Source organism: Carcharhinus amblyrhynchos, chromosome 7 (assembly GCF_965287045.1).
Source record: "Carcharhinus amblyrhynchos chromosome 7, sCarAmb.v2.hapA, whole genome shotgun sequence".
NCBI classification, from domain to species: Eukaryota; Metazoa; Chordata; class Chondrichthyes; order Carcharhiniformes; family Carcharhinidae; genus Carcharhinus; species Carcharhinus amblyrhynchos.
Genome location: NC_137330.1, coordinates 43,163,452 through 43,190,674, shown reverse-complemented (window position 1 = coordinate 43,190,674; position 27,223 = coordinate 43,163,452). Strand labels below are relative to the sequence as shown.

The 27,223-nt window shown below is 40.9% G+C and overlaps 1 protein-coding gene across 5 annotated transcripts in view; it reads left to right on the top strand.

Moving 5' to 3' along the window:
- klhl29 (kelch like family member 29) overlaps positions 1-27,223 on the top strand; it is a 409,579-nt gene that overhangs the window by 366,076 nt on the left and 16,280 nt on the right. For all 5 annotated transcript variants that reach the window (XM_080192214.1, XM_080192217.1, XM_080192213.1 and 2 more), the window contains 2 exons: positions 1,247-1,440; positions 4,256-4,400. In XM_080192214.1, the coding sequence (XP_080048340.1) occupies positions 1,247-1,440; positions 4,256-4,400 (339 nt within the window). The remainder of the gene's footprint in view (positions 1-1,246; positions 1,441-4,255; positions 4,401-27,223) is intronic.

Genomic DNA, 27,223 nt, shown 5'->3' with positions numbered 1-27,223 from the left:
AATAAGTGACCAGAAGTGCATGCAGTTTCACTAAGTGCGGTCTAACCAATATTTAACACAGGTTTGACCTAATTTCCATATCCTTCATTTCTATTCCAGTAAGAAATAAAACCTAGCCCTTAGTTTGCCCTTTTTATGGCCTGGCATGACTTCTAATGATTGGTGTGTATGTACCCCAAGACTACTTCGTTCCACTTCCAAGTAATAAGTGACCTCCCTATTCTTCTGACTAAAATGTAATGCCCCACATCTATCTATGCTGAACTTCATTTTTCCAGGTGGTTTTCTTCCCCATGCAGGTTTCTTCAATGGTATCACTGAAGAACACCATGTGGACCATTAGCACTGCCACACATGACATTGCCCAAATGAACTCTTCCCCTAGTGTGTTCCCAGCTTGAGCAGACATTGCTCATCAACTAGCAGCTAAGAGAATGGCATCTAACAATTTTGGATTCTTGTTCACCTTCATTCCATGTGGGAAAGCATCTTCCCTCTCCACTGCCTTCCCTCTCTATACTGCATGGTTAAAATTAGGAACTCAAACTGCCAGTTTGAAATAGTGGCATTTCTGAGATAGCTCCATCAGTGTATAATGACAAAATGCATGTTCAGCTTAATGATCCACCAAGCTGCAACTTCTTGACTGTAGCCAAGGTGTAATTAAAGAGCCACACAGAGGTGAGGTACATTTCTAGAAGTATGCTGAGTGTGGAGGGGCAGGATGAAGTTGTGAGAAAAAAGTTAAAGATAAATCAACTTGTGCCAGTTCCGTAAACATTCAAATACAGAAACTTATTGTCAATCAGAAGGTGTCAAGTTCAAACATGCTGAATAATAGGTTGATGTGTTTGATGTCCATCACAGCTGTTGATGTGTTTCTATTAGCTCCCCTGCAGAGCAGTACTAATTGGACTATCCCAGGTCCTAAACTCTCAGAATGGCTAAAATGATTACATGGTGGCAAATAGCCAACGTGGACAAAGAGGGAGGCAAAGCAACACCAAATAACTATAAACTCCTGCTGTGTAATGTGTTAATAAGTACTGCGTTTTAGTATTGTTCAAACCTTTCAGTTGTAATTGGCTGTTACAAGCACACTTGTTCAATTGAATTGCTTTTCTTGCTTGGCAAAATTGATGTTATTTATTGTGTAATAGCAGAATACATTCGGCATTTAGAGAAAAGTAGCTGTCAAATCACTGCGGGTGGTGGTTAATGATGCTTGAAAATTCTATTCTTCCAGGTATGACACAATTACCAATCAGTGGGAAACAGTAGCTCCTCTTCCCAAAGCTGTGCACTCTGCAGCTGCAACTGTATGTGGTGGCAAAATCTACGTGTTTGGTGGCGTGAATGAGGCAGGACGGGCAGCTGGAGTTTTACAGTCATACGTCCTTCAAACAAACACATGGACTTTCATTGAATCGCCTATGATAGGTAAAGTGATATTACACAATGATCGCTAACGAGATATTGCACAGGTTCCCAAACACTGCATCATATAAGAGGTACTTGTAGCAAAAGTGTCAGAGGCTATGTTTTCTTTACTAGATCTGCAGGCTGCTAGCAATTTCTTCACTTGAATACATAACAAAGGCCCTGAAATTTGGTGTCCATGCTTGTTACCATTTAAAAAGTTAATATTACAATGTTGCAGTGCTCAATGTTTTGGAGCGTCAGTATTTCTGCTGGAATTGTAGCAAATCCATAAATGCTCCACAGAATTTCAGAGCCAGTTATCCTATTTTTCTATTCAATCTGTTGGGAAACAGGTGAGGAGATGCTTTATCATTATGCTACCAGTTTGTATAAAAAATTATTCATTCATTCATTCATTTGTTCTCTGCCCAAAGGCAGATAAACAGTAGAGAATAAATGTGCTGAAATGCAAAACCTTTACATTATGAATCAGAGGGAGGTTTTGGGCAGCTGGTATTTCTTGATCAGAAACCCTAACTTATTCCATTGTGTAAAACATTTGCATATTATACCGAGAGCAGCATTATCTAGAATCAGTGGAAGGGGAGAATGGAACATATTCTTACATGTCAGAAAGCACTGAGCTGGATTAGAGCAGCCACTAGCTTCAGAATAAATGAAAAGGAAGCAAGCCATAGTCTTTTATCAATGTTTCACATGAACACCAATGAGATTTAGCTGGCTAATTATTATCCCTTATCATCCTGTTCAATCATAAGCAGCATTTCAGCCAAATAGATGTTGATTATCCGCTGTGTCAGCAGAATACGAGGTAAAATTATACAAAAGAACTTCATTATTATTTAAATAATCCATGATTATAATTAATTCATTATGGAAATTAGATACTTCCTTTCTCTGAATGTTAATCAAGGTTTGTGTTAATTTATTGATAATCTAAATCAGAAAGCAGCTTGCCCCCTATCTAATCAGGTCCTGGTCTTGGCTGCACTATAAGAAGGGGAAAATGTTGAGTGAGAGAAAGGCACTTTTCCAAAGAGGCAGAGTGGAGTGAATTATTCAGGTCACACCCATGTTCATCTTTAAGCGGCTGGTTTCCACTCAACACTGATCCATAACAGTGTGGCACCTGGAAGACTACAGGCGCAAACCAGTAATACGTGATTCCACAGTAGCATCATAGTCATGAAAGATGATAAGAATTCAATTGTATTTTATTTGTTCCATTAAATAAATCTCAAGAACAAATGCTACCTCCAGTAATTATACTGACCGGATTAAGGTATTGGAACTATTAGAAAATGATATGTTTGAATACCTGGATGTGATTTATTTGCAGGAAAAGATAAAAGAGGAAAATGAAATTCATTTGCCTTTGAAAGCATATTACCTTTGAGGGTCTATATCAGACACAATGGCCATCTGCAAAGGTTTAGGGGTGTATATGTATTTTGCCCCCCTTCCATTTTGTGGCCTGCTCACATAGTTAACTGTGAGTGATAACATAGCCTGAGGAATCAAACCAGTGGCCATTTATCCCATGGTGCAGCGTCTGTGATTGAATATGTTTCCCACCAGGAATATCTTTGCAGAATGGAGAGAGATGGAACCAAACCATATGAAATACACATGTATTGCATTTCACGTCAGCATAGTCCATTGTATATATTGTAACATATAGTCAATTTCTGAAGTCTCACGATATAGTTTTTTCATTATTTACAAGATGAGATGAGTCACTGCACTGATGTTGTTCCTCAATATTTCATTTAAATACCTCAAAATGAGATGTTGACAATTTGCAAATGTGCAAAAATAGTAGATTATTTAGTTATGTGTATGATTTATTATAATATATGTTTAACCACCATTAAACTGTACATGTTCCATCAAAATAATTATTGTACATTAAGATGAATTAACAGGCAAAGACATGCATATGGAAAATACCAGAAAACCAGCTTAATGATCAGAAGCTAATGATGAGCCTCACTCACCAGCTGTGCATATTGCAAAATCACCAGTCAAAGGAAGAGGCTTTCTGAATTCTACTGCAATTTTCATGGATATCAGGGTGCTAGCCCTGGGCCGGGATGCTGATTTTCTTGGAGTGGAAGTTCCCATATTCTTGTCTCCCCTCATATATATGCATAATATGGAAACAGCAGTGATTCGAATGACAGTGGTCAGCACTGCTGCCTCATACTGCCAGGGACCCGGGTTCAATTCTGGACTTGGGTTGAGTTTTCACATTCTCCCCAGTTTCCTCCGGTTGCTTCCCACAGTTCAAGATGTGTAGGTTAAGCGGATTGGCCATGGTAAATGCACACGGTTATGTGGCTGGGATGGGGGGGCCAGGGTGGGATGCTCTTTTAGAGAGTCAGTGCAGATTCAATGGCCAAATGCCCTCTTTTTGCACTGTAGGGATTCTATGGTTCTGTGAATAATTACCAATTTGATAATGCTGTGCTGTTAGCTGGCTTGAAAGTTTATGTCCTTGTTGATGCATTAAGACTTGTATAGCATCGTCTTGTCCTTTTTGCTCTTTCCTCCACGTGAATCAATTTCCTTGAAGCTTGACATGCTTCTGAAGGGCCAACTATCAGGATTTTGAGGCTTAAGCAGAAACATGCATCAAATGCACTAGAAAGCAGAACACATTGTGCTATAAGATACCATATTCATAATTCTTAGCCAATTTCAAAATACTATAGGTCTTAGTTTTGTCAGAATGAATTAAGGAATAATATGAGAAAATTTCACATGTAATAAATTTATTTTAAGTAAGTGATTTATTTTGTTCTATCAACAGATAATAAGTATGCTCCTGCTGTTACTCTCAATGGTTTCGTCTTTATTCTTGGAGGTGCCTATGCCAGAGCTACTACTATCTATGATCCTGATAAGGGTAATATCAAAGCAGGGCCAAACATGAATCACTCAAGACAATTCTGCAGGTATGAATAATCAGACACAATACCTCTTAGTACTACTTAGCATAAGCAATGCTATTCAACTGGAAAATTGAAAACTTAGTTCTGTTGCCTTAAGCATCTTTCATTCTCGTCAACAATTTAGTATTAGTATTTGTAGTCAGCCACAGTATAAGTTTTAGCTCAGACTACTGAAATTTTGCAACACAATTAAATATTTACTTTAAGTTCAGGTCAAAGTGTAGTGGTTGGCACCTGATTGCTGGAGAAAGGATCCTGACCTGATTCAGAGAACCTCCAATAATCACTCTCAACTCTCAGTGAACATTATCTGCTTTCAAAACCTTGATTTTCACTGATCTTCAGCAAGACTTAATAAATCACACAAAATCTTCAAGCCAGAGGAAATAAAAGGCTAATATGCAACCATCAAACATCAATCTCCTGTCACACTCACATAGAGGGTGACTGACAGTAGCCATGTGGATTTCATAAGACCAATGTTCCAGGATTTAATACCCAAATACCATCTCACAAGGACATTGGGTAGTTGATATATTGTCCATAGTTGGAATCAGAATTTTCTGCAGGACTTCTCAAGCGATTTCACTTGAAGAGAGTGGCATCAAAGTAAGTTGCATGCAAATAAGTATCTGATACGTGTATTCAGATTTCCTTCTCTAGTATTGGATGCAGCTAAGGGACAAATAGTTCTCATTAAGGTTTTGTCATTATTTCCTAAACACTTTATTTATCTATAGGATGATTAGGGGAGCAGGTAATATTTAAGAAATACTTAAATACTACAGATTATATACTTTATAAATCAGATTTATAAAGCTGAGGTCAAATATGTTTAAATGAACAGTTCCATCTCAAGACAAGTTACAGTGAAAAGGCCCTTCAGTCAATTTAGTCTCATCCCTCCACAATACAGAGCCTACTGTTTCCCATTACAGTTTTTAGCGCCTGTCCAAGTTAGCAGCGTTCTGACAATGCAGTGCTTCCTGGTATTGAAATATGAACCCACACCATAGTCTTCTGTCCTGGAGTGAGAATGCTGGCAAGTGAGCTTGACTAGCACAAAAATCATTTGAAAATCTTGGAAGGTCTCTATGCCAATATAACTGAAGTGGCCTTCTTGGAGAAGCCTGATTTCTACAGTTGCAGTTTATTCGAATGATTTAACACTGCTGCTTTACATCACCAGGGACCAGCGTTTGATTCCCAGCATGGGTCACTGTCTGTGCAGACTCGGCATGTTCTCCCTGTGTCTGTGTGGGTTTTCTTCGGGTGCTCTGATTTCCTCCCACAATCTGAAAGACATGCTGGTTAGGTGCATTGGCCATGTTAGATTCTCCCTCAGTGTACCCGAACAGGTGCTGAAGTGCGACCACTTAGGGATTTTCACAGTAAATTCATTGTAGTGTTAATGTAAGCCTATGCTAATGTAAATTAGAGAGGGGCCTCCAGAAAAGATACAGAGGAACCTAGATAGGTGCAACTTGGGTCTGGTGTTGGGAAGGGAGAGTTGCTCACAGAGCTTAGCAGCCCTTCACTGCTATAGTCCTCCAGGTTTTAATAGGTCTGGTGGCTGGTTTGCCTGGTTTCACTTCTCCAGTCCCCCTTGCTGGGCTTGTGACCATTTTTCCACTGAGTAATTGCCCTTCCAGAGTGGCAACTAGATGTGTGTGGGAGCAGGTGCAATCACTGGGTCAGCATAGGGATGACTGTGAGGTCCCTGTGTGGGGTCACGTGAAACACCAGGTTTCAAGGGCAGAGTGGGGGGCTCTGACAAGGGGTGTTGAGCAGCTACATGAGAGCAGAATATCCTCACACAGGAGGAGGAGGACAAGGGCAGTCAAAATGAACCTCAGGTTTCAAAGTGCATCTTCAGGGTGTGAGTCTGGTTATAGAGGCTAGACCATCTGGAATAAAGTCAGGGTGGCTGTTCAAAGTGGGAGGTTCTTTTAGTCCACAACCCAGGAGAGTGGGGAATGAGGGTACTACCTAAGGTTGAAGGTGACTGCATAGTGCTGTCTCAACATGAAGCAGTTGTGCCTCACCTGCCTTGTGGGGAGGCAAGTTCCCTGATGAGTCAGTTGTACCACTTTAGTCAGCCCTGCAAAGCTTGAATTTGCCACTGATTGGCACCCAATGGTTAATCCTTTGGGAGTTGAGCCCCCAAGTATTGAACAGCGAGGTTTACCCCATCTCACCAGGACAGAGAAGCATATAGTGTCACTAATGCAAGGCAGGAGGGTAGAGGCATTCATCAGCCATCGCATTCACAACATAATGGGTGGCATTGTCTCATACACCTGTGAGGTTAGAACACATTGATTGTGGCCCTGAAGGTAACTCCGAACTTGTGTGCTTGATTCAGGACTGCATGGGTGACATTAACACTGAAATTATGTTACTTAGAAAATCCCCACTCTGTTGCCACACTCCAGTACCTGGTCGGATACACCAAGGGAGAATTTAGCATGGCCAATGCAGCTAACCATCGCGTCTTTCTGACTGGGAGGAAACCAGTGCACCTGGAGGAAACCCACACAGACACGGGGAGAATGTGCAGACTCCATGCAGACAGTGACCCATGCCAGGATTCAAATCCGGGTTGCTAGTGCTATGAGACAGTAGTGCTAGCCACTGTGCTACCGTGTGTTGGGGAGAATGCAGGCAGGAGTCATGCCAGTTCAAATAGGAATGAAGTCTGGTATATGTGGGAGGTGAGTTAGGATGTGCATGTGAGGGACACAGGAGCCACTGAGGAGATTATTGGGCTGGGGGGAGCACATGACAAGTGCCTGTGAGATGAGTGGGAATGAGATCTCCATGGAAGTTTGAGAAGTGTGTGCAGGGGTGCAATGAGAGACATGAGGAGGTAGATTTACCCAGGCTGCACAATGAAAGCCATTCATCTTTTGGCTTTGAGGCTCCATCCTCTCAGTTTCAGCCACAGTCTCACAGGTGGGGTTGGTCACTTTGCTGGCTAGATATCTACATGTTCAGGGGTAGAAAGTTTCCCACCTCTGCTCAACCCCATCTGGAGGTTTGCTGAGGGCTCTCTCGATAAAATGTGGTGCAAGCTTTCTAGCAGCCTTTCCCCTGATTTGGACTTGAATAAAAGCTGGGGGAGGGCATTTAAATGTCGCGCCCCAGTGATTGTAGAGATCAAGTTGTAGTAGGTAAGCAAATCGGAAGCAATGCGTGAAACTCATTAAAAAAAATTTCCTTTAAGAGGCTGATAGATAGCAAATTTTTTTCGCCAATGGCACTGGCGTTTTTCTCTGTGATTTTCTCACCAAGACCAACACTTAGTAAAAAATATTGGAAAATTTCACCCAGTATCTCTGGGGTCAAGGCCACTGATTTTTCATGAGCAGGAAGGAGACATCAGTGAAGTCAAATGGTGGGATGGATAAGTTTGCGACTTAATTTGCTTTTTTTTTTGTTAACAAAATGTGTTACAAATATATAAAAGGATAATCTTTGTACACAGCACATGAAAAGCCTCACCTGCTTAAGTGTACATATCTGTACACTAATGCTGATGTGCTGCACATGATTTTCCAACCACTATTATTTCACAATGTGGCTGTGAGGAATTATTATGCAACTAGCATTTTGGAGAGTTGTTTTTAACTGTCGTGTGAATTCACAGAATGTTTAGCGGAGGGAAATAATTTTGGAGTTCGTTAGTACGGCATAAATTGAAAGGAGAAAGAAACACAGACTGAATGCTCAGGTTTCCTGGCATGATGAATCTAAGTTCTCAAAATGCTTCAGCTCTCAATAGAAAGAGAACCCGAGCATCCAGAAAATTATGGCACATTGCCCATTACCAATATCATAATGGCAATGTTAATGAAAGCCTATCACTAAGCAGGCAGAGCTGCCTGTGAGTCAGCTGGTAGTGCATTTTCAATAGTACTTGGATCTTGTGATAGGACCCCAGTTGGTACTTGGACTGAATTAGGTAGAGATATTGTCACCTCCACCCAGCGCACTATCGCTCTAAATCCCTAACCAAAGAGCATCCCATTTCCTCCAATTTTAACGTGGGTGGAAGGAGCAGGATTGTTCCTCCAGGGTTTTCAGAAAGTACTGGATTGCATCCAATCTTCAGGTGACCCCCATCACCCACTCCTGTCTCTCCGGAGCTCAGGGCCACTCTATTTGCAACCCAAAGGCCAGTCAAGCTTGGGGCACTTGAGCTGCAAGCTCACTCCTCTAGCCCAATGCTAATGAGACTGAGTTCTCAAAATGATCCAGGCCTCATTCTCAGTCCATCAGACAGCTAGCTGGCATGTTTCATTGGCAGCTTGCCTAATGTCCACTTGAGGAAAATCCAACCCAGTGGCTTAAATAATTTGGAAGTATGGAACAACTGTTGAAAGAAAAATGTTGATGGACATTCTTGAAGGGTGCTAGAATCCTAATTGTTAACACCAAAGCATTGGGATTGTCATTGTAATATGCAATGTTAGAATCAAATGCACTAACATCTTCTGCTTAAATTGTTCTGTTATACAATCATTATAATCTATATATAAATCTTAACAAATCCAACATTTTTTTTCTGCTCAGCATGATTCCAGGGCATAAATTTATTTTCAAATCTATTTTTCTATTACCTCAACCTTATCCCAGAATCTAATGCTTATGGTGCAACCTTCTGATTAAAATGTTTTGAATTGTTAACATCAATCTTGCTACTTGAAGCCTTGGATAACACTTTCCAGCTGGCAGCTTCTCTGAGATTCATTACATATGTTTTAAAATGCAAGATTATTTACATTTAGAAAAAAGCACTGAAGTTAAATATTTTTGTGTGCTTATATTCCGCATTGTACCATTTAAAAATACTGGCTTTATGAGTGATGTTAGAAAACAATTTGAGAAAAACAGTGATTGTTACAGTGTATGTAAGCACATAGTATTAAGATTCTGTTCATGTGATCATTTAATAGTCAATGCTTACATTTTTCAAATTACCTAGTTAGTACTGAAAATAAAATCTAACATCTGAGGAATCAATAATGAATTAAATTGAATTACCTATTTTATAATAAGCAAAGAAAATATGACCCTTCCTTTCCACAGAAACCACTGCAATCATATTTCTATGTATTTCTGAAGGAAACTTTATTATTTTCTGACAATGACCAGCAAAGTGATTCCATTACTGTTAGTTGTATGGTACTCCTTAGCAACAGTGACTTTAATGCAAATATAGTGTGTTAATCACCTCTGACTTTTCTCCAATTATTCAAAATAGTCTTGCATGTATAAAGCATTTTATATGGCTGAAATAAATCATTCTGACATCTCAAGAGATTGCTTTATAATAGGGTATTATTTAAACTTCAACGAGAACTGCAAGCTCAAGTTTTCAACAGTTTTTTGTACAATTCATTTTCAGCCAGTGATTGGTAACTGGATGGCCTTGTGAAAGACAATATAACCTGAACCCCTTTCAGTAGAAGATTAAGTGCATTTTTCAAGAAGACAAAAATAGCATGGATAATTGACAACAACAAATTGTATTTACATAGCACCTTTAGCATCATAAACTACCTCAGTCTCTTAACAGGAGTAATTACCAAACAAAATTTGACACCGAGCTATATAAGGCAATATTAGCTTGGTGAAGGAGGTAGATTTTAACAAGCACCAGAAAGATTTAGGAAGGGAATGCCAGAGCTTAGGGGTCTTGGTAACTGAAGGCACAGCCACCAACACTGGAACAAAAATAATCGGAGAAAATGGAAGACACCAAAATTGGAAGAGCGCAGGTATCTCAAAGGGCTATCAGGCTGGAGTGAGTGACAGAGAGAGGGAGGTGATTTGACTTAGTTTGACCACAAAAATGAGATGGTGAATAGAGATTGATATTTATTAGGGTACCAGAGGCAGAGTTATAGATAAGCTCAAGTCTGCAAGGTTGAAATCAAGGATCTACTCTAGTCAAGCCTAGAGGCAATAAAAGCATGAATGAGGATTTCAACAGCAGATGAGCTGAAGCATGGGTGGAATATGCAGTGGCATGGAGGTGTAAGTAGGTGGTCCATGTGAGCGTGACAGTATGGGGTCAGAAGCTTCCCTCTGGATCAAATACAACACCAGCATTGTGAATGGTCTGATTCAACCTCAGACACTGACCAGGGATAGGGATGGAACTTGTAGCTAAAGAACAGACTTTATGGCAGGGAAGGAAGACAATGGCATTGCTCATCGCAAAATTGAGGATATTTTTGCCCAGTTACTGGTGTCAGGCAAGCAGCTTGACCATTCAGAGGCATTGGAGAAGTTGATAAAAGGTGCGTTCTGCACCACTGCTTTTTTATGGTATATATAAATGATTTGGATATAAAGCTTGTCAATTATACCAAACTTGGAGGTGTGGCAAACCATGACGATGGTATCAATAGATTGCAGCAGGACACGGATGGTACAGTAGACTGGGCAGACACGTGGCAGATTGAATGTACTAGAAAAGAATGAAGTGCTGAATTTTGGCAAGAAGATAGGAATGATGTAATATGGATTTAATGGTACAATTATACAGAGTTTTCAGAGGCAGATTAACCTAGATGTTCATTCATATACATAGATCCTTGAAGGTGGCAAGACATATTGAGAAAGTAGTTAGCAAAGCATGTGAGATCTTGGTTTTCACTAAGAGGTTTTGAGTGCAAAAGCAGTGAAGTCATGCTGACTCCTTATGAAGTTCTGCTTAAACAAGAATTATTTCCAGTTTTGTCACCACACTTTAAGAAGGAAATGGAGTTAAGATGCAGAGGAGATTTACCAGATTGATTCAAGGACTAAAGGAATTTAGATACAAGTTTAGGTTGGAGAAACTGCAGCTGTTCTCCTTGGAGCAAAGGGAATTGAGGCATGATCTGATTAAGATGTACAAGATTATGACAGGTTTAGATACGAAGAACAAAGAAAAGCTGTTCCTATTAGCTGATCACATAAAGACCAGGTAATGTAGATATAAGGTTTTGGGCCAAGACTCCCTTGGTTAGAACAGCCGGAAAATTCCACTGTTTTTGGATATCTCTGAGGGACAGCACATAGATGAGGAATAAGGAGATCAAGGATAGATCCTTGATTGCTTCTGGGATCAATCTTGCAGGAGTATGATCAGAAGTCACTGCAAATGATTCATTTGCTGCATTAGATACATAGGAATGGAATAGGGGCAGACCCGCCTAACTGGATAAGAGAGGAAATGCATTAAAGGGAATCAACCATGTCAAAGGCAACAACCAAGCGTGGCAGGATGATCAAAGAAAATTTACCACACTCACTGTCACATTTGTGGATTTAATATACGATATATTGGCAGGGGCTGAAACCTGTTTAGAGGGGTTTAAACATAGATGAAAGACAGGCATGGTTTCAGAAGGTGAAAACACGTTCAATGATATCAGAAAAGCTGGAGATGGTACAGTATTGTTTTCCCTCAAATTGCATTCCTGATTTGTCCCTAAAATTAAAAGAGAAAATGCTGGAAAATCTCAGCAGGTCTGGCAGCATCCGTAAGGAGAGAAAAGAACTGATTTTTGAGTCCCGCAGACCCTTTGTCCCTAAAATACTGGGTGCTAAACAAAAACATTTGAAGCAAAAATCATTTTTCCGTAAGAAAACGTACTAAGGATGATTATGTCCCTGACATGTAAATTTTACATTAAATGCTACATTATGAGCCTAATTCACCCAAAACTCTGCTTAACTTTGACTAACTTACTAACTCTTAATGACTGACAACTCTTATTAACTTGCTGCTTTTACTTACCTCCTGTTCACTGCCGCCTTCTCCCAACTCCTCTGACCTGCCTGCCCACAACTTCTCCCTCACTCACCACTACCTGTTCCTGACTCTCCCTCACTCACTGCTTCCCTCTCTTGACTCTTCCTCACTCACTGCTTCCCTCTCCTGCTCACCACTGCTCTCACTGACTCTCCTGCTCTTCACTTTCCTCTCCCGAACCCTCGATGCTTGCCTGGTCCTTGCTGAGAGAGCGATGGCAAGAGGAAGGAGCCAAGTAGAAGGGTTAGCAAGGAAATCGGTGAAGTGGAGACAGAGAGGGGTCTGGAGACGTGGCAAGCAAAGCAACGGTTTGTTTTCTAAGAAGTGAGGCTGCCCAGTGTCCGTTATAAATGAGCAAGTTATGATTAATTGTGACACAATACTGAGGGGAGCACTTTCTGTGAGTGTATTGATGCAGTTCAAGTGAAAAGTGTTACAATTTTGCATTTACTGCTTATTCTATCCTAAACATGTGCTGAAAAATGAAGAACAGGATAGCAAAACCATGACAGAATAAGAGGGAAAAATGTCAATGAGAAAGTTGCAGCAATACAGGCAAAAATAACTGGTTGTTTAGGTGCTAAGCCCAAATACCTTTCAATGAGTATATCAGCAACATTTCACAATAGACCAACCACATCTACGAAAGAATAATATCTCATCCAAAAGTTTCTTGCTCAGTTTGAGTAGAATTTATTACCTTATTAAATAAAAAATTATCATTGCCTAAAAACCCACAACAATGAAGAATGAACAGCAGGATATACATCCATTACATTCATTATAACATTTTCAAAAAATGAACAATTAATATACTCAGTGTTTAATCATGTTAGCAGTTCTTCTGAATGAGGAAAAAAAATTGTACTCAAAGGAAAAATATATAAACATATATTGGATGCACATAGCAAAACATTGTATAATGCACATTGCACATAACCAATTATAGAAAAACTAATATTGGGCATTTTGCGCCACATTAAAAAGATTCCAAATATAAATGGGTTAGTGGAGGCTAGTTAAGTTAATGGGCTAGATGCTGCAAGATGACATTGAAGGCATAGGCACAATCCCAGTACAGTCTGTGGTAATTCATGGAGGTCTTCTTGCCTTGCCTTTCCCAATGCTTGATGTGTTTGCTATCCCTCAAGCGATGGACGTAATTTACCAATGTTTTTTCCGAAGTGTTAGTTTCAGTAAGAAAACTGGAGAGACTCCGACTAGCATCTTCGGCAAGAAAAATCGCCATTTGTTCAGCGACTTTTAGAAGAATTAATTTCCTCACACGTTTCACAGTATGCCGGTAGCAGCCTGCCTCTGATTCGCTCAACAGAATAACATAATCTCTGCAATCAATGAAACACTCCATTTAAATGCCTCCCCAGCACTTGCTCCAAGTTGGTAGTGGGGGGGAGGGGAGGGGGCGTGGTGACAGCCAGAAAGATAGCACCACAGTTCACAGAGAGAGCCCTCACCAGAGCGGATGGACTGGAGTAGGGGCATGACATCCTCTACCCTGGTTTGGGCAGATATCCAGCAAGCAAGATCACCAACACCCACATGGGAGGCTGTGGCCATGATTGCGAGTGCCAGCTCGCTCTATAAGGGGACACGGCTACAGTCCCAAAAAAAGATAAATGATCTTCTGCCTGCAGTTAGGGTAAGTCTGCCTCCACATGTTTCCTGCTGTATCTGTTCACATACCCCTCACATCTCTACAATGATTAATTCCCAGCCAGCTCATGGAGCCCCAACACTTACCATGACACCCTCCCCGCCCCCTCTTCATTATCCATCGAGTAGCTCGTGCGGTCAATGATTCTCCCCTCCTACTGTGTTGATGGAATAATACCAAGCTGATCCTGACACTGACCACCGCCCCCCAACCCCCAACTGCCCATACTCCAAGCATTACTTAGGCCTCTCATTTGTAGCAACATCCTTTCATTGTGAGGAAGCCATCAGCTGAAAGCTTGAGAGTCTGCCCATCTCCTCAGTGGGAGGTAGGTGGAGATGCACATAGGGACCCCTGACCTCAGAGGAGACAGTAGTAGTTGAGGTATGTCATTCAGCATCCCCTCACCCTCCGATACCCTATTCACTGGCAGATCACGCTCAGGTCTCCGTGAGGCGGGGTTAAGACATTCACAGAGGATAAGAGAAGCATTGCTCTGTCCTTGCTCCAAGTCATCCTCATTTTCCTGCATCATCCATTCATAGTGCTTTCACACCCTGCCCATGAAAGTATGGACACGATGACCTCCTGCTGCAGGAAACAAGTCAAATGGGCTTGCACCCTATGGGGGGGACAATTCTTGCCACCTTAGTCCTGGTTGCTGCCCTCGTCAACATCCTCATCTGAGGAGATGTGGTGGTCCTCCATGTCTTCCTCATCCAGCTCCTTGACCCATTGCAATGTCAGGTTGTGCAGAGTGCAGCACACCACAGTGATGCACAATACCTTCTGGGAGCTTATTGGAGGGAATCCTCCGACTGGTCCAGGCACCAGAACCGCATCTTTCACATGTCCATTGCCTGCTTGATCAGCATACATGTAAATGCATGAGTTTCATTGTAGCAAGTGTTAGCAGGTGGCCTCCACATTGGCATCATCAGTCACCTCCTGAGGGGATACGCTTTATCCCCAAGGAACTATCCCTCCAACCACTGCTGTCCCTCAAATGCAGCTGGGATCTGTGAGCATATGAGAATGTATCTATCATGAATGCTCCTTAGGAAGCAGGCACATGCCTGCGTAATGCATATATCATGGTCACACATAGTCTGCATTGAGGGAGTGGAATCTGGATAGTTAATAAAGGATGCCTCATGTTACCATGGGAAATACAAGCCACATTGCTGCAGTCTAAGACACTGCTTACTTGGACAAAATAGCTATGTAGGCGAAGCCCATTGGCTTGATGTCATTGGCTCACCTGGTCCCGGTCAAAGTTGATGTATTGGTGAGCCCTCACAAATAGTGCATGTCACCTTCTGTATCCACTTGTGTGCCAGACAGCTAACAGAGTTCACTGTTACTAACATTCTGCAACTATATACATACAGTTGAATGTTAAAATCAGGAAGTTATTTTCCAAGTTATCCTGCTTCTCCAGGGGCTGCACTACACTGGTGTCTCATTGAGAGTCTTTCCATTGATGTACATGGAATGCTTGTATCCATATGCAGACACATGTTGACATTGTTGTAGTTAGTCCACTGCAATCAATAACACTGTCAGCTTGACGGGCTCCATAATTCTCTTGATTCATAATCTGAAAGGAGACAAACAGAAATGGGAGCATTGAGGAGTCCTGACAATGCCCTAACCCATAGCCCAGTCAGGATCCAGGATATCCACCCGTGTACATTCCCTGTGTGAGTTCCTTACCAATGAGTCTCAACTCCACTTGATAGGTGCACATCCACCTTAATGACCCGCGTAATTCCCTAAGCATGAGGACTGGGGGCAGGAGTGCGTTCACTTGACCTATGTTCTGACTTCCCAGGGATATGAAATGCTGCCATCTGTCCTGTAAAACTGACTCATGAGCTCAGTTATCCATGCACTTGCATTGGGAGGCATCAGCTGTGTCACCTTTCTATTATGGGTATTTTTGCAATGATTAGACATCCACTTCAGCACCATGATCAAAGCAGGGGATCTGTTACCTGCATGAACATGGTAAACAACTGAGTATTTCTTGAAATAGCAGATTGAATAACCGTTAACGAGGTCCGAACAAAGAAGTGCAAACTAGAATATTATGTTCAATGTCAAATCAGGTGCAGAAAGCAGAATAAAGAAAAGATGAGATTTAACAGAAAAAAACTTAAACTAGACATTTTTTATCACAATAAAAAGTTAAATTCCACAATTATAAAAGTTAATCCTCAGTTCCAGAGCAACTATTCTGCTATTAAAAGTACACTTACGCTTGAATGAATAGGCCCCAACTTTGGTGACATTAGTGTGTACCTATTTGACTTAATCGAGCAATTTCATTACATTCCATGTACATCAATGGAAAGACTCTCAATGAGACACCAGTGTAGTGCAGCCCCTGGAGAAGCAGGATAACTTGGAAAATAACTTCCTGATTTTAACATTCAACTGTATGTATATAGTCGCAGAATGTTAGTAACAGTGAACTCTGTTAGCTGTACATTATCTTCTACAGCAAGATCCCACCCACTGTGATGGAATGCAAGTCTTTATGGATTTGAATATTTTAAGTTTGCTTTTTGATAATTTGGAAATCTTTCTTGCTAATATAGTAGTTTATTATCTTGTGATGTTGAATGATGAATGATATTTGTGCAAAAATAGACGGAGGTTGAGGGGCCATCTGATAGAAGTCTACAAGATTATGAGAGGCATGGACAGAGTGGATCGTCAGCTTTTTCCCAGGGTGGAAGAGTCAATTACTAGGGGGCATAGTTTTAAAGGTGTACAAGACAGATTTTTTACGCAGAGAGTAGTGGGTGCCTGGAACTCGTTGCCGGGGGAGGTAGAAGAAACAAATACAGTAGTGATTTTTAAGGGGCATCTTGACAAGTACATGAATAGGATGGGAATAGAGGGATATAGTCCCCGGAAGGTTAAGGGGTTTTAGTTAAGTCGGGAAGCATGGTTGGTGTAGGCTTGGAGGGCCAAAGGGCCTGTTCCTGTGCTGTAATTTTCTTTGTTCTTTGTTCTTTGTTCTCTTTGTTCTAATAACCGCCAGGCAATATAATGAAAATCATAATGTTAGGTTACCTGATGTGAAAAATAGCCTTGAACCACATTTCAACCAATAGTAATATACTAAGCTCTAGAAATAGTAAAGGTATCTGTTAGAAATTATTTGCCAAAAAGAAAATGCATGTTATGGATACCAGGTCTCCCTTTGGACTTAGCTGAATGGCACATTTGATACTTATTTGTTTTGCTATGATGGAAAAGGTAAATGGCACAGAGGGTATTTTGTATAATTATTCAAAGAGCCATTTAACATTACATTTTGGATGGCTGGCACATTTTGATAGTGTTGTAGTCAAGGGTTGCTGCACTTCTGAAGGATGAATGCTGTGATAATTATTCTATTGAAAACACACATTCCTGATTGTAAAAAGGAAGTAATATTTTTAGCACAGTAAATTATGTATCACGCATTCATCAATCCCAAAGTCAATAATTATGGATGCTATGAAAAGACACCACAAAAAAATTGGGTTACATGGCAGCCTTCCTGCAAACCAGCTGGTTGTCAAAGATAGGGAGGCTCAAGTGTTTTGAGCTGAAGCTGTTTAGTGTGAATGTGTCACTTGCATTTAACAAGGTTCTTACTGAAATATAGTGCAATATTTTTCAAAATGAGGTTATGCAGCTTAAAAATAGTCACTGACAAAAATGTAACATTTGCAAAATGTGTTATTTTTCTCTTTGTAAAAAGAATTGGCTAAAGATCATGTTGTCAGAATGTATTTTGGCCAACCTGATTAAAGTGATCAAATTAAGAAATACGAGAGTTGAATCTGAAAGATTGTACTGAATTTTCTGATGCATGTAATATGGCTATTTTAAAATTAGTGTACATGTTACAGGCTCAGGGCTGAAAAAATGAACAATTTTAACAGTTTTAGTGCAGCATTGCATTCTCTGTTCCAGTGAGTGTTTTAATCCTAACGTCTAAAAAACAGGCTCTGCTATATCCATTATGTTGACAAGACATTAACAGCCATTAGAAAATACTGGGTTTATGGCAAGGTATAGAATATGAAGGTCAAGATTAAACATTCATTTTTAATGAATAATCTAGAGTTGGAATATTGTGTGCATTTTCTGGTTCCACATTAGATGAAGGATATTGAGATAATAGACAAGGTATAGTGCAGGTTCACTAAATCCTGCTAAATATGAAGAAGTACAATTGAATAGAGGAGATCACAGAGTGATGTGCTAGCGGTATTTAAGATTACAAAACGAACCACACGACAGGGTGTTTTTTTTGGCTACAGCTGAATCCAGGGAGGGCCTCGATGTCTGCCTAAAGCACTGGCGGCGCCACCAGGAGGCTGACTCCAGGCAGCTACAGTGTCTCTTGTTGCTTGCACTGACCTGGAGGCTGACTGGAAAAGACTTGTGTAGCCATTGACAAGATAAACTGGCTGTCTGCCCAGCCTGGGAAATTGGCCAGGATGGAGCTGAGGAAGTGACATATCTTAAAAACTAATATAATTCAAATCTAAATCCTTGGATTTCAATTCAGATGAAAGCTAAGTATGACTGAGATGGTCTTGCGTCCTTTTGCTGTTAGTGAAGTTACATTTGGATAGACATCTGACTATCGAGTTATAAAGATAAGTTCTCTGAGATTCCGTAACTAGTGCCAAGCTAGGCAGGTTTAGAATAAGCTTTCATAGCGCTGAATTTGTACCGAGTCTGACTTTCAGACTGGCAGTTTTGCAGTCCAAAAGCAGCTTTGAAAGCCTGCAACACACTACTTGTTCAAGCGATTAAAATGTGGTTATGTGCTCTCTCTAAGCTATGATGTGGAGATGCCAGCACTGGACTAGGGCAGCATCAGTAAGAAGTCTCACAACACCAAGTTAAAGTCTAACAGTTTTATTTAGTAGCATGAGCCTTCAGAGTGCTGCCCCTTCATCAGGTGCTCCTTCACCCGATGAAGGAGCTGCGCTCTGACAGCTCGTGCTGCCAAATAAAGCTGTTGGACTTTAACCTGGTGGTGTGAGACTTCTCAATGTGCCTTCTAAGCTGCCTGTTCACACTGCAACCTGAAAGTCCTACTCATCAGCTGCACGCAAGTTGTCAGCCTGTTTGAATAAGTGGACATGTACAGCAACAACCATGCAAAAACAAAATTAAAAGGGACGCACACTTAAACAAATTGCCTGTGCCTTTCAATAAAAATTGAGAGAACAGTGTCCATCTGCGACAACATCTACAATATGGTCTTTGCCAATATAAAATGGGCACTTGTCTGCAAAATGGATCTTGCCTGCTTTGGGCATTGCCTTTAAGCTACGTGTTGTCGAATTTTCACCGATGGGTTTTGTGGACAGAATAATAGCATTTTGCCTCATTGTACATATCGTTCAGTTCATTTATTCTTTTTTTTCCTTTAGTTTGTTCTGCAGTTCATATTTTTCAAGCTTACAATTTCAGCCATTGTTGATACGGTACTCAAAGTATGAAGCAGCAAGGTGGAAGGATAGGAACTCAATTGGATATTCTAATTATACTGTGTCATAAGGAAGAAGAGGTTAAGATGACGAGGGCACACTATCTTCAGGCCCTTGAAGACCTGCTTACATTTTGGAGCTATCCCAGTGTTCAGCTATCGTTCTGGGAGATCAGAAGAGCTCCAGCTTCCGTATTTGCACCATAGCAGAGACAGTGACCATGTTATAATGATGACCTGCTATAACGTAATCAGTCTATCACAGGTACTAGTCCAATGCAATGCAGTCAATGCTTGTGAAGATAAGAACAGCATTAAAATTTCATGTTATAGGATTCTTCCTGGTGACACAAGAAACATCACCAACTCAACCAGTCTTCCATTCACAGAAGGATATCTGACAGACAGCTTGGTTGAGACTTTATTGTGGAGATGCTGATGTTGGACTGGGGTAAACACAGTAAGAAGTTCCACAACACCAGGTTAAAGTCCAACAGGTTTATTTGATAGTAAAACTCTCCACTCACCTGACAAAGGGGCAAACCCCAAAAGCTTGTCAGTTTACTATCAAATAAACCTGTTGGATTTTAACCTGGTGTTGTGAGATTTCTTACTGAGACTTTGTTGGACAGGAATGACCCTGGCAACAGGCCAGAAAGCCAGGGGAACCCTGCCTTGCCTGCTTAGGGAGCCTGGGCCAGGTTTTATCACCATCAGGTAACCAATGAGCTACCAACAGGGATCCCAACCATTAAGTAACCAAAAGATTGCCTCTAAGATGCTGGCCAATTGGAAGCCACTGCTGAACCCAATGAAAAAGACTCACCAGTGGATATCAAACTTTCCTCAGAACAAATCATGTGGAGCCAAAGGTCACCACTACCAATTAGGCATGCCTGGCAGAGGGACCTGGTGGTTGATTAGGGTGAAGTGTTGCCAGTTGCCATAGGAGCAACCATTGCTGCAGGGGTGACCCTCTGTGAACTAAAAAATGCTCGATCAGATGACACTCCCCTGCACTGCCCATTCAACAACAACCAAGCTTTCAGGGAGGTTGCCAGAGTTTGCCAGCCAGTTTCCCATTGTGGCTGAGAGCCCACCCTTTGCTGGTAAAATAACAGAAGTGAGAAGAGGCTCTTAATTGCCACTTAAGTGACTCTGGGCAGAAAGCCATTTACTGCTGCCTCCCTCATTGGCCAGTTGCCATGGCAGCAGGAAGATGAGCATGCACCCCCATCCCTCCTTCTGATATTTTACCCCCTCATATCCTGCACCTACAGGATCTATAAATGTGCCAGCCCATGTTTACCAAGGAAAACATCTTCACAGCTTTCAAGCAACATAAAAGATGGCCAGTCAGGGCCGTGAACCATCTGCACCATTAAGTTTGATCATGGTTCAGAGAAAGATAGAAAATAGGAGCAGGCATCGGCCATTCGACCCTTTGAGTCTGCCCCACCATTCAACATGATGATCATGGAGGATCCTCTATCTCAATACCATACTCCAGTGCTCTCCCCATACCGCTTGACACCTTTAGAGCCGAGAAAACTGTCCGTTCATCTTTTCTCCAGAACTCTAGCCTAAAAAAAAATTCTTGCCCTCATCCTTGAAAATTTCAGTCAGCCAAGCAGCCGCAGCCTTTTGGAGTACCCAGCAACAGTTGTGTACAGAATGTTTTTCCAACTGGCAGAGATTCCAAAATTGCAAGGATATCCTAGATTCAATCAGAATAGACCACATGGATTCCATGTATGAACCCAAATGATTATATGAATCAAAGCATTCAATATACAGGTGATTAATGTGCCTGGACATAAGAAGCCCTTATTGTGCAAGTGCTAAATTTAAAAGCTGATGCCAGCTTTTTTTTACTTTTCCTTCAATGTCGCTTTCTCAGCAGAATCTAAAATAGTTTTAAAAAAGCTCAAATGTTGATTTTTTTTTAAATTATGTAAGGAAGTTATGCTACAGAGGCAGATCCTATTCAGTTATTTAAATGACAGCAGAAGGAATTATATGATGGGGATTAAATGATGAGACTGGGACAGATGGCCCATAGGGGTCCTGGATTTCAGGAGGAAATGTTTTTATTACCCATTCCAGGTTGCCTTGAAGGGCATTAAGAGTGCACCATATAATGTGGGAATTAAGTCACTGAGCATGGATGGAAGGTTCTTTTCCTTGAGGGACATGTGTGATCTATTAGGGTGCTAAATAGAATTCAGCATAGTCATAGTCATTTCATGGTCATAGTTTTTTCTGGTCCTTTCAGTTTGACAACTTAGTGTGATCAGAACATGGGACAGGAATGTTTCATGAGAGGTGGGTGAGAGTGGAGCAGTACTTTTCCTGGCAGAATTGGGTAGGGAGCAGAGAAGGGAGAAACCTAGGAATCCTCACTACATAGAAGACCTGCTAAATTTAATGTCAGAACCTTGTTATAATTTTCCTCTTTCATTCCAGGATGACAGACTGAGCAGGTGAAAATGTCAATGAAAGGAACGCAGCTTCTCAGCTTAGGCAAATGGGAAAGACTGATGTTTCATGGGAGGTCAGGGGGATTCAGTGTTAGTTTGGTGGGAATAGTTAGTGTTTAGTGGGGGATGGACTGGGTGGTGGAGGTGGTCAGAGTTTGGGAAATGGGAGAGAGTAAGGGAAAAATCTCAGTCAGGAGGATGGATTGTGGGAGCTCAGCAAACAGAGGGAAGGAAAGATCAAAGTTTGAATGATCACAGGGCACAAGGATAAAAAGCATGGCTGGTATGGTTGGGGGTGAGAGTTTGACTTATCATAGGGTGGGCCACATGCGTGTGTGTGCATGCGTGCATGCATGTGTGCAATTATGGAGGCGATCACCAATGACATCAACACAAAGGCAGCAGGATTGGGAGCTATGAAGATGAAAGACTGGGAGAGGGGTCAGGGAGCACTGAGGCTCCTCCTGCCCCGTAAGCTGTGCTTTAAAAACACCAACCTGCTGCAGCTAGTCACTACCATCTTCATTTTACAGATGGATTTTCCTAAGCTGGGAAAGCTGACAGGCAGTTGCTAAATTTAAATTGGGCTCCTGACTGTGTTGTGGGAGTCTGATTTAAATATTGGCCAACAGCTTCCAAGGTCCAAGATATTGTAATTGGTTGGGAAGCATTTCTAGACTCTAAAGATGCACCAGGGAACCCGTTCCCTGGAAATCTCCAGGTAAGAATTGCATGGTAACTGCCTGGGAAGTTCAAACTTCTGTTGTTTGCCCTGCAATGGGAACCATCCAAAGGTACGGTATAAACTTTGGATAGTCCCAATAGTCTTACCAGAATGGTTACCTGGGAAAAGTTAGACTTAAAACCACTGCAGAGTTTCCCCCACACTCCTACTGATCAACTGATGCCCTTCCCAACCAACTGAACCAGCCTGTCCTACCATCAATCGATTGCCCAATGCCCCTTACACCCTTCACCAAATCCTACCCACTTACCTTACAAACCTACCTTCTCCTCATCCTCTGAAGAAGACTGGACCTTAAAACCCAATCTGCTTTACAATAGCTAGTGCTATTTTTAAAAAAAAGCCCTGGCTCCCTTAGCTTTGACCCTTCAACCTTCGACACAAAGCTCAGGAACTTGCCACACTGGGCAGTTCAGGCAAGAAAGGAGTGACTTTACTTCCGGGTACAAAACTAAGAGCAGAGTCGGAATCAAAATCTGACTGGCACTCCACCGAAGTTCAGACCCATCATGAAGTGTCCTGCCTCTCCAAGATGGGGCATATATACCACAGAAACATTGTACCCCAGAGCTGGAACAATGGCAGCAGTGATGTGCACAGACGGTTGAAGATAGGTTCCTTGATATGAAGTTTTTAAACTTGACACCCCAACACCAGCCCCCTGCCCCCCACCTGCTTATGTGACCTCCCATCGATATTGGAGATGTTAATATCATTGCCAATATCTCTAGATTGTTAGTCCAGTTAATCATTAGGCTACTATTCATGTGATTAAGTAGGGAAAGAATGGGTGACTCTTAATGCCCTTCAAGACAACTAGGAATAAGCAATATAATCATTCCTTCCTGAAAATCAGGATCCCTGTAGGCCATCTGTCCCAGCCTCATTATTTAATCCCTATCACATAATTCCTTCTGCTGATATTTAAATGGATGAATAGAATCTGTCTCAATAGCATAAAGTCCTTAGATAATTCAAAAATATCAACATTTTAGCCTTGTTTTATCATTTTCAATTCTGCTGAGAAAGCCACACTTGAAAAAAAAGCATAAAAGGCTGGCATCAGTTTTGTAAATTCATCACTTGCACAATCAGCTGTGAATATAATATTCATAGGCAAAGTAACTCCATCTGCTTTCAGTTTCAATCCTAATTTTATTACTGTCCTCATCACAACATGTTACTTACATCAAAAGCAAAGTACTGCCGATGCTGGAAATCTGAAAAATACAACAAGATATGCTGGAGATACTGAGCAGGTCAGGCAGCATCTGTGAAGAGAAAACAAAGAGTTAACATTGCAGGTCGATGACCTTTTTATCAGGGTTTTGTCAACATTGATGACCTATCTTTATATTTAGAACACATAATTAATATCATACCCATGAATTTATTTTCAAAACTGAGCCTCTGTTGAGCTCCTGTAATTTGCACAGTCCATCCTGACAAATAATAGATTGCTTTTTGATTTGTCTATAATTTCCCAATTTCATGTATATAAAATTAAGTTCATCATCCTACAGCTGCATTGAATAATTTTCTCTCCGTTTTGAATAAGTAAGGCCCGGAAACTAATTATCTTTTCAGGATAATTGATCAGCAAATTTTATCTATTTTGACGTTTGAAGAATCTCCTTCTTGAAATCATACAAACTTTTCCTCTCAAGTTCCCTTTGTTTCTCTTGTGTTAAGGTCGATGACTGACCCCGGATTTAATAGTTTGATGGCCATGTCAATAATATTTGATGGCCATGTCAAATCTAGAATGCAGAAATACATTTGAGTTAGAGTTTGGAAACAGATTATTCAATCCAACTTGAATGACCTGTAATGCCCCATCACGTTGCTGCCCAGTGTCATCTCATTGCCACTATTTTCCAAAGTAACTTAGTGATAGCAGCCACAAGCCCAACCCAAAGCCCATTCTAGATGTCAATTTTGACAGTGCCTTACTATGCTTTGATTTGTACAAAATTGGAACAAAACTAGGACCTTTATTCTTTCTAGCTTGTTTCACCATTCCATCGAATCTATGGCTGAATTCCATATAGCTGCCTTTTGTCTCATATTCTTCTAATACCTTTGGTTGACAAAATTCTATTAACTACAGACTCAAAAACAACAATTGGTCCAACAGCAATGGTCTTTTGCGGGAGTGAATGTCAAACTTCTGCGACTCTCTCTGTGTATAGAGCTGTTTCTTAATTTCACTCCTGAGAAACCGGGCTCAAATTTTAGACTATACCTACTGAATCTGAAATCCCCTACCAATGGAAATTGTTCTCTCTCTCTCTGCCACATCAGTTCCCCTTTATTTATTGAAAAGTTCCATCAAGTCACCTCAACCTTCTAAATACCAGGAAATACAATATTTAATCACTACTTGTAAATTAACACTTGATTTCCAGGTATCATTTTGGTTACCTTACGATGCCTACCTTTCAAGGTGAGTATTCCTTCCTAAAATATGATTTGATTTTGATCTTGATTTATTGTCACATGTATTAGTATACAGTGAAAAGTATTGTTTCTTGCACACTATACAGACAAAGCATAGTGTACATAGAGAAGGAAATGAAAGCGTGCAGAATGTAGTGTTACTGTCATAGCTAGGTTGTAGAGAAAGAACATGGTACCTAGAAATGCTGTCTGTATGGAAGGAGTGATTTAATCAGAGCTTTGTGTAGTTGAAGCATGATTTTCATTCTCCTGTGTTCCAGTTTTCTAGATATAAAGGCTGCATCTATTAGTTTCTTTTTAATTATTTTCTATAATGTACATTTTAATTTACTATGTATCCGAAAAGGATGCAGAATATAGTGTTGCAGTTACAGATAGGGTGTAGAGAAAACTTAGCTTAATAAGGTGGGTCCATTCAAAAGTCCGATGCCAGCAGGGAAGAAGCTGTTCTTTATCCAGTTGGTATGTGATCTCAGACCTTTATATCTTTTTCCTGACGGAAAGTAGAAGAGAGTATGTCCAGAATGAGTGGGGTCCTTGATTATGCTGGCTGCTTTTGAGGCAGTGGGAAGTGTAGACAGAATCATTGGATGGTTTGAGTGATGGACTGGGCCAATTGCTTAATTAAGCCAATGATTTGCCTTCATGGGCTTCAACTTCAGCTAACATTCTACTTTGAGGGTCATTACCAAAGCTTTCTAGAAATCTGTATAAATAACAGCTACAGACATTTCCCTGAACATTAATTTTCAAAAGAATTGAATCAGATTGGTCAGGCAGGTCCTACTCTTTAATCATGGAGGTTTTCTCTGAGCATCTGAAAATTTTCACAATTAGCAATCACCCGATCTGAAATTGTAGTCTCCAGTAATTTTGCAACCATAGAACTTCTCTATAATTCCCAGGTTTCCTGTGGCATCTTTCTTAAATAGCAAAACTACATAAGCAATTTTCCAGTCTAAAATAAATGTTTTTGAACTGAGAGAATTGAGAAGATTATAGTTCCGGTATCTGCAATGTTTTTACTCACTCGCTTTAAAACCCTGGGATGGAAACCATCGGCCATTCAGCCCATCAAGTCTGCACCGCCTCTGACAGTGTATCTTACCCAGGTCCTCTCCCCCAACCTATCTCCATAACCCCACACATTTCAGGCTAAATCCATCTAATCTACACATCTTCAGACTGTGGAAGGAAAGTGGAGCACTCAGAGGAAACCCACACAGATGTGGTAAAAATGTACAAATTCCACAGACAGCCTGGAACTGAACTCAGGCCCCTGGTGCTGTGAGGCAGCAGTGCTAACCACTCTGACACCATGAAAAAGCATCTAACCCAGGTCTCCCCAGTTCCCTCACCCCTGTAACCTCATGCATTTGGGCAATAAAGAGCAATTTAGCATGGCCAATCCATCTAATGGTTATAAAGGGGTGCATAATGCTCCTGACTATGCTCTTGTCCCAAATATAATTAAAAATGATTTTGGGTTGGTTTTGCTATCCTTTGCAAGGTTCCTGTCACACTCCTTTCACTCTTGGTTTTATCACCCTTTAGCATTCCTTGTATCGTTCCTGTACTCCAGGATCTTTGCCATTTGAATGCCTTTATTTCTAGTTTTGTGTTGTCTCTTTCTTATTTAGCTGTCCAATGCTGTAGGTTATTAGCTTTTTTGCTGTTTGGACTAGTTTTCTATCACATACAATTACAATTTTTAAATGCTTCCCACTGATTATCTGTTGTCTTAACCGTTAATAGATTTGCTCAGTTTACTGTGGACAGTCTGTCTCATCGCGTTGACGTCAGCCTTAAATAAATCACCAATCTTAGTATCTGTTTTTCATCTCTCAAACACTACACCGAACTCAATGTTATGGTCGCTATTAAATAAATGTTCACACACCATTAGGTTGTTAGCTAAATCTGACTCTGATTGCTAAAACTAATATACATCACCCTGTTAGTTTTCTGCAGCAAAACCTGTAACAGATATATACAGGATAGAGGCAGCATAGTGGTTAGCACTGATGCCTCACAGCACAAGGGTCCCAATTCGATTCCCAGCTTGGGTCACTGTCTGTGTGGAGTTTACACATTCTCCCGTGTCTGTGTGGGTTTCCTCCAGGTATTCCTGTTTCCTTCCAGTCTAA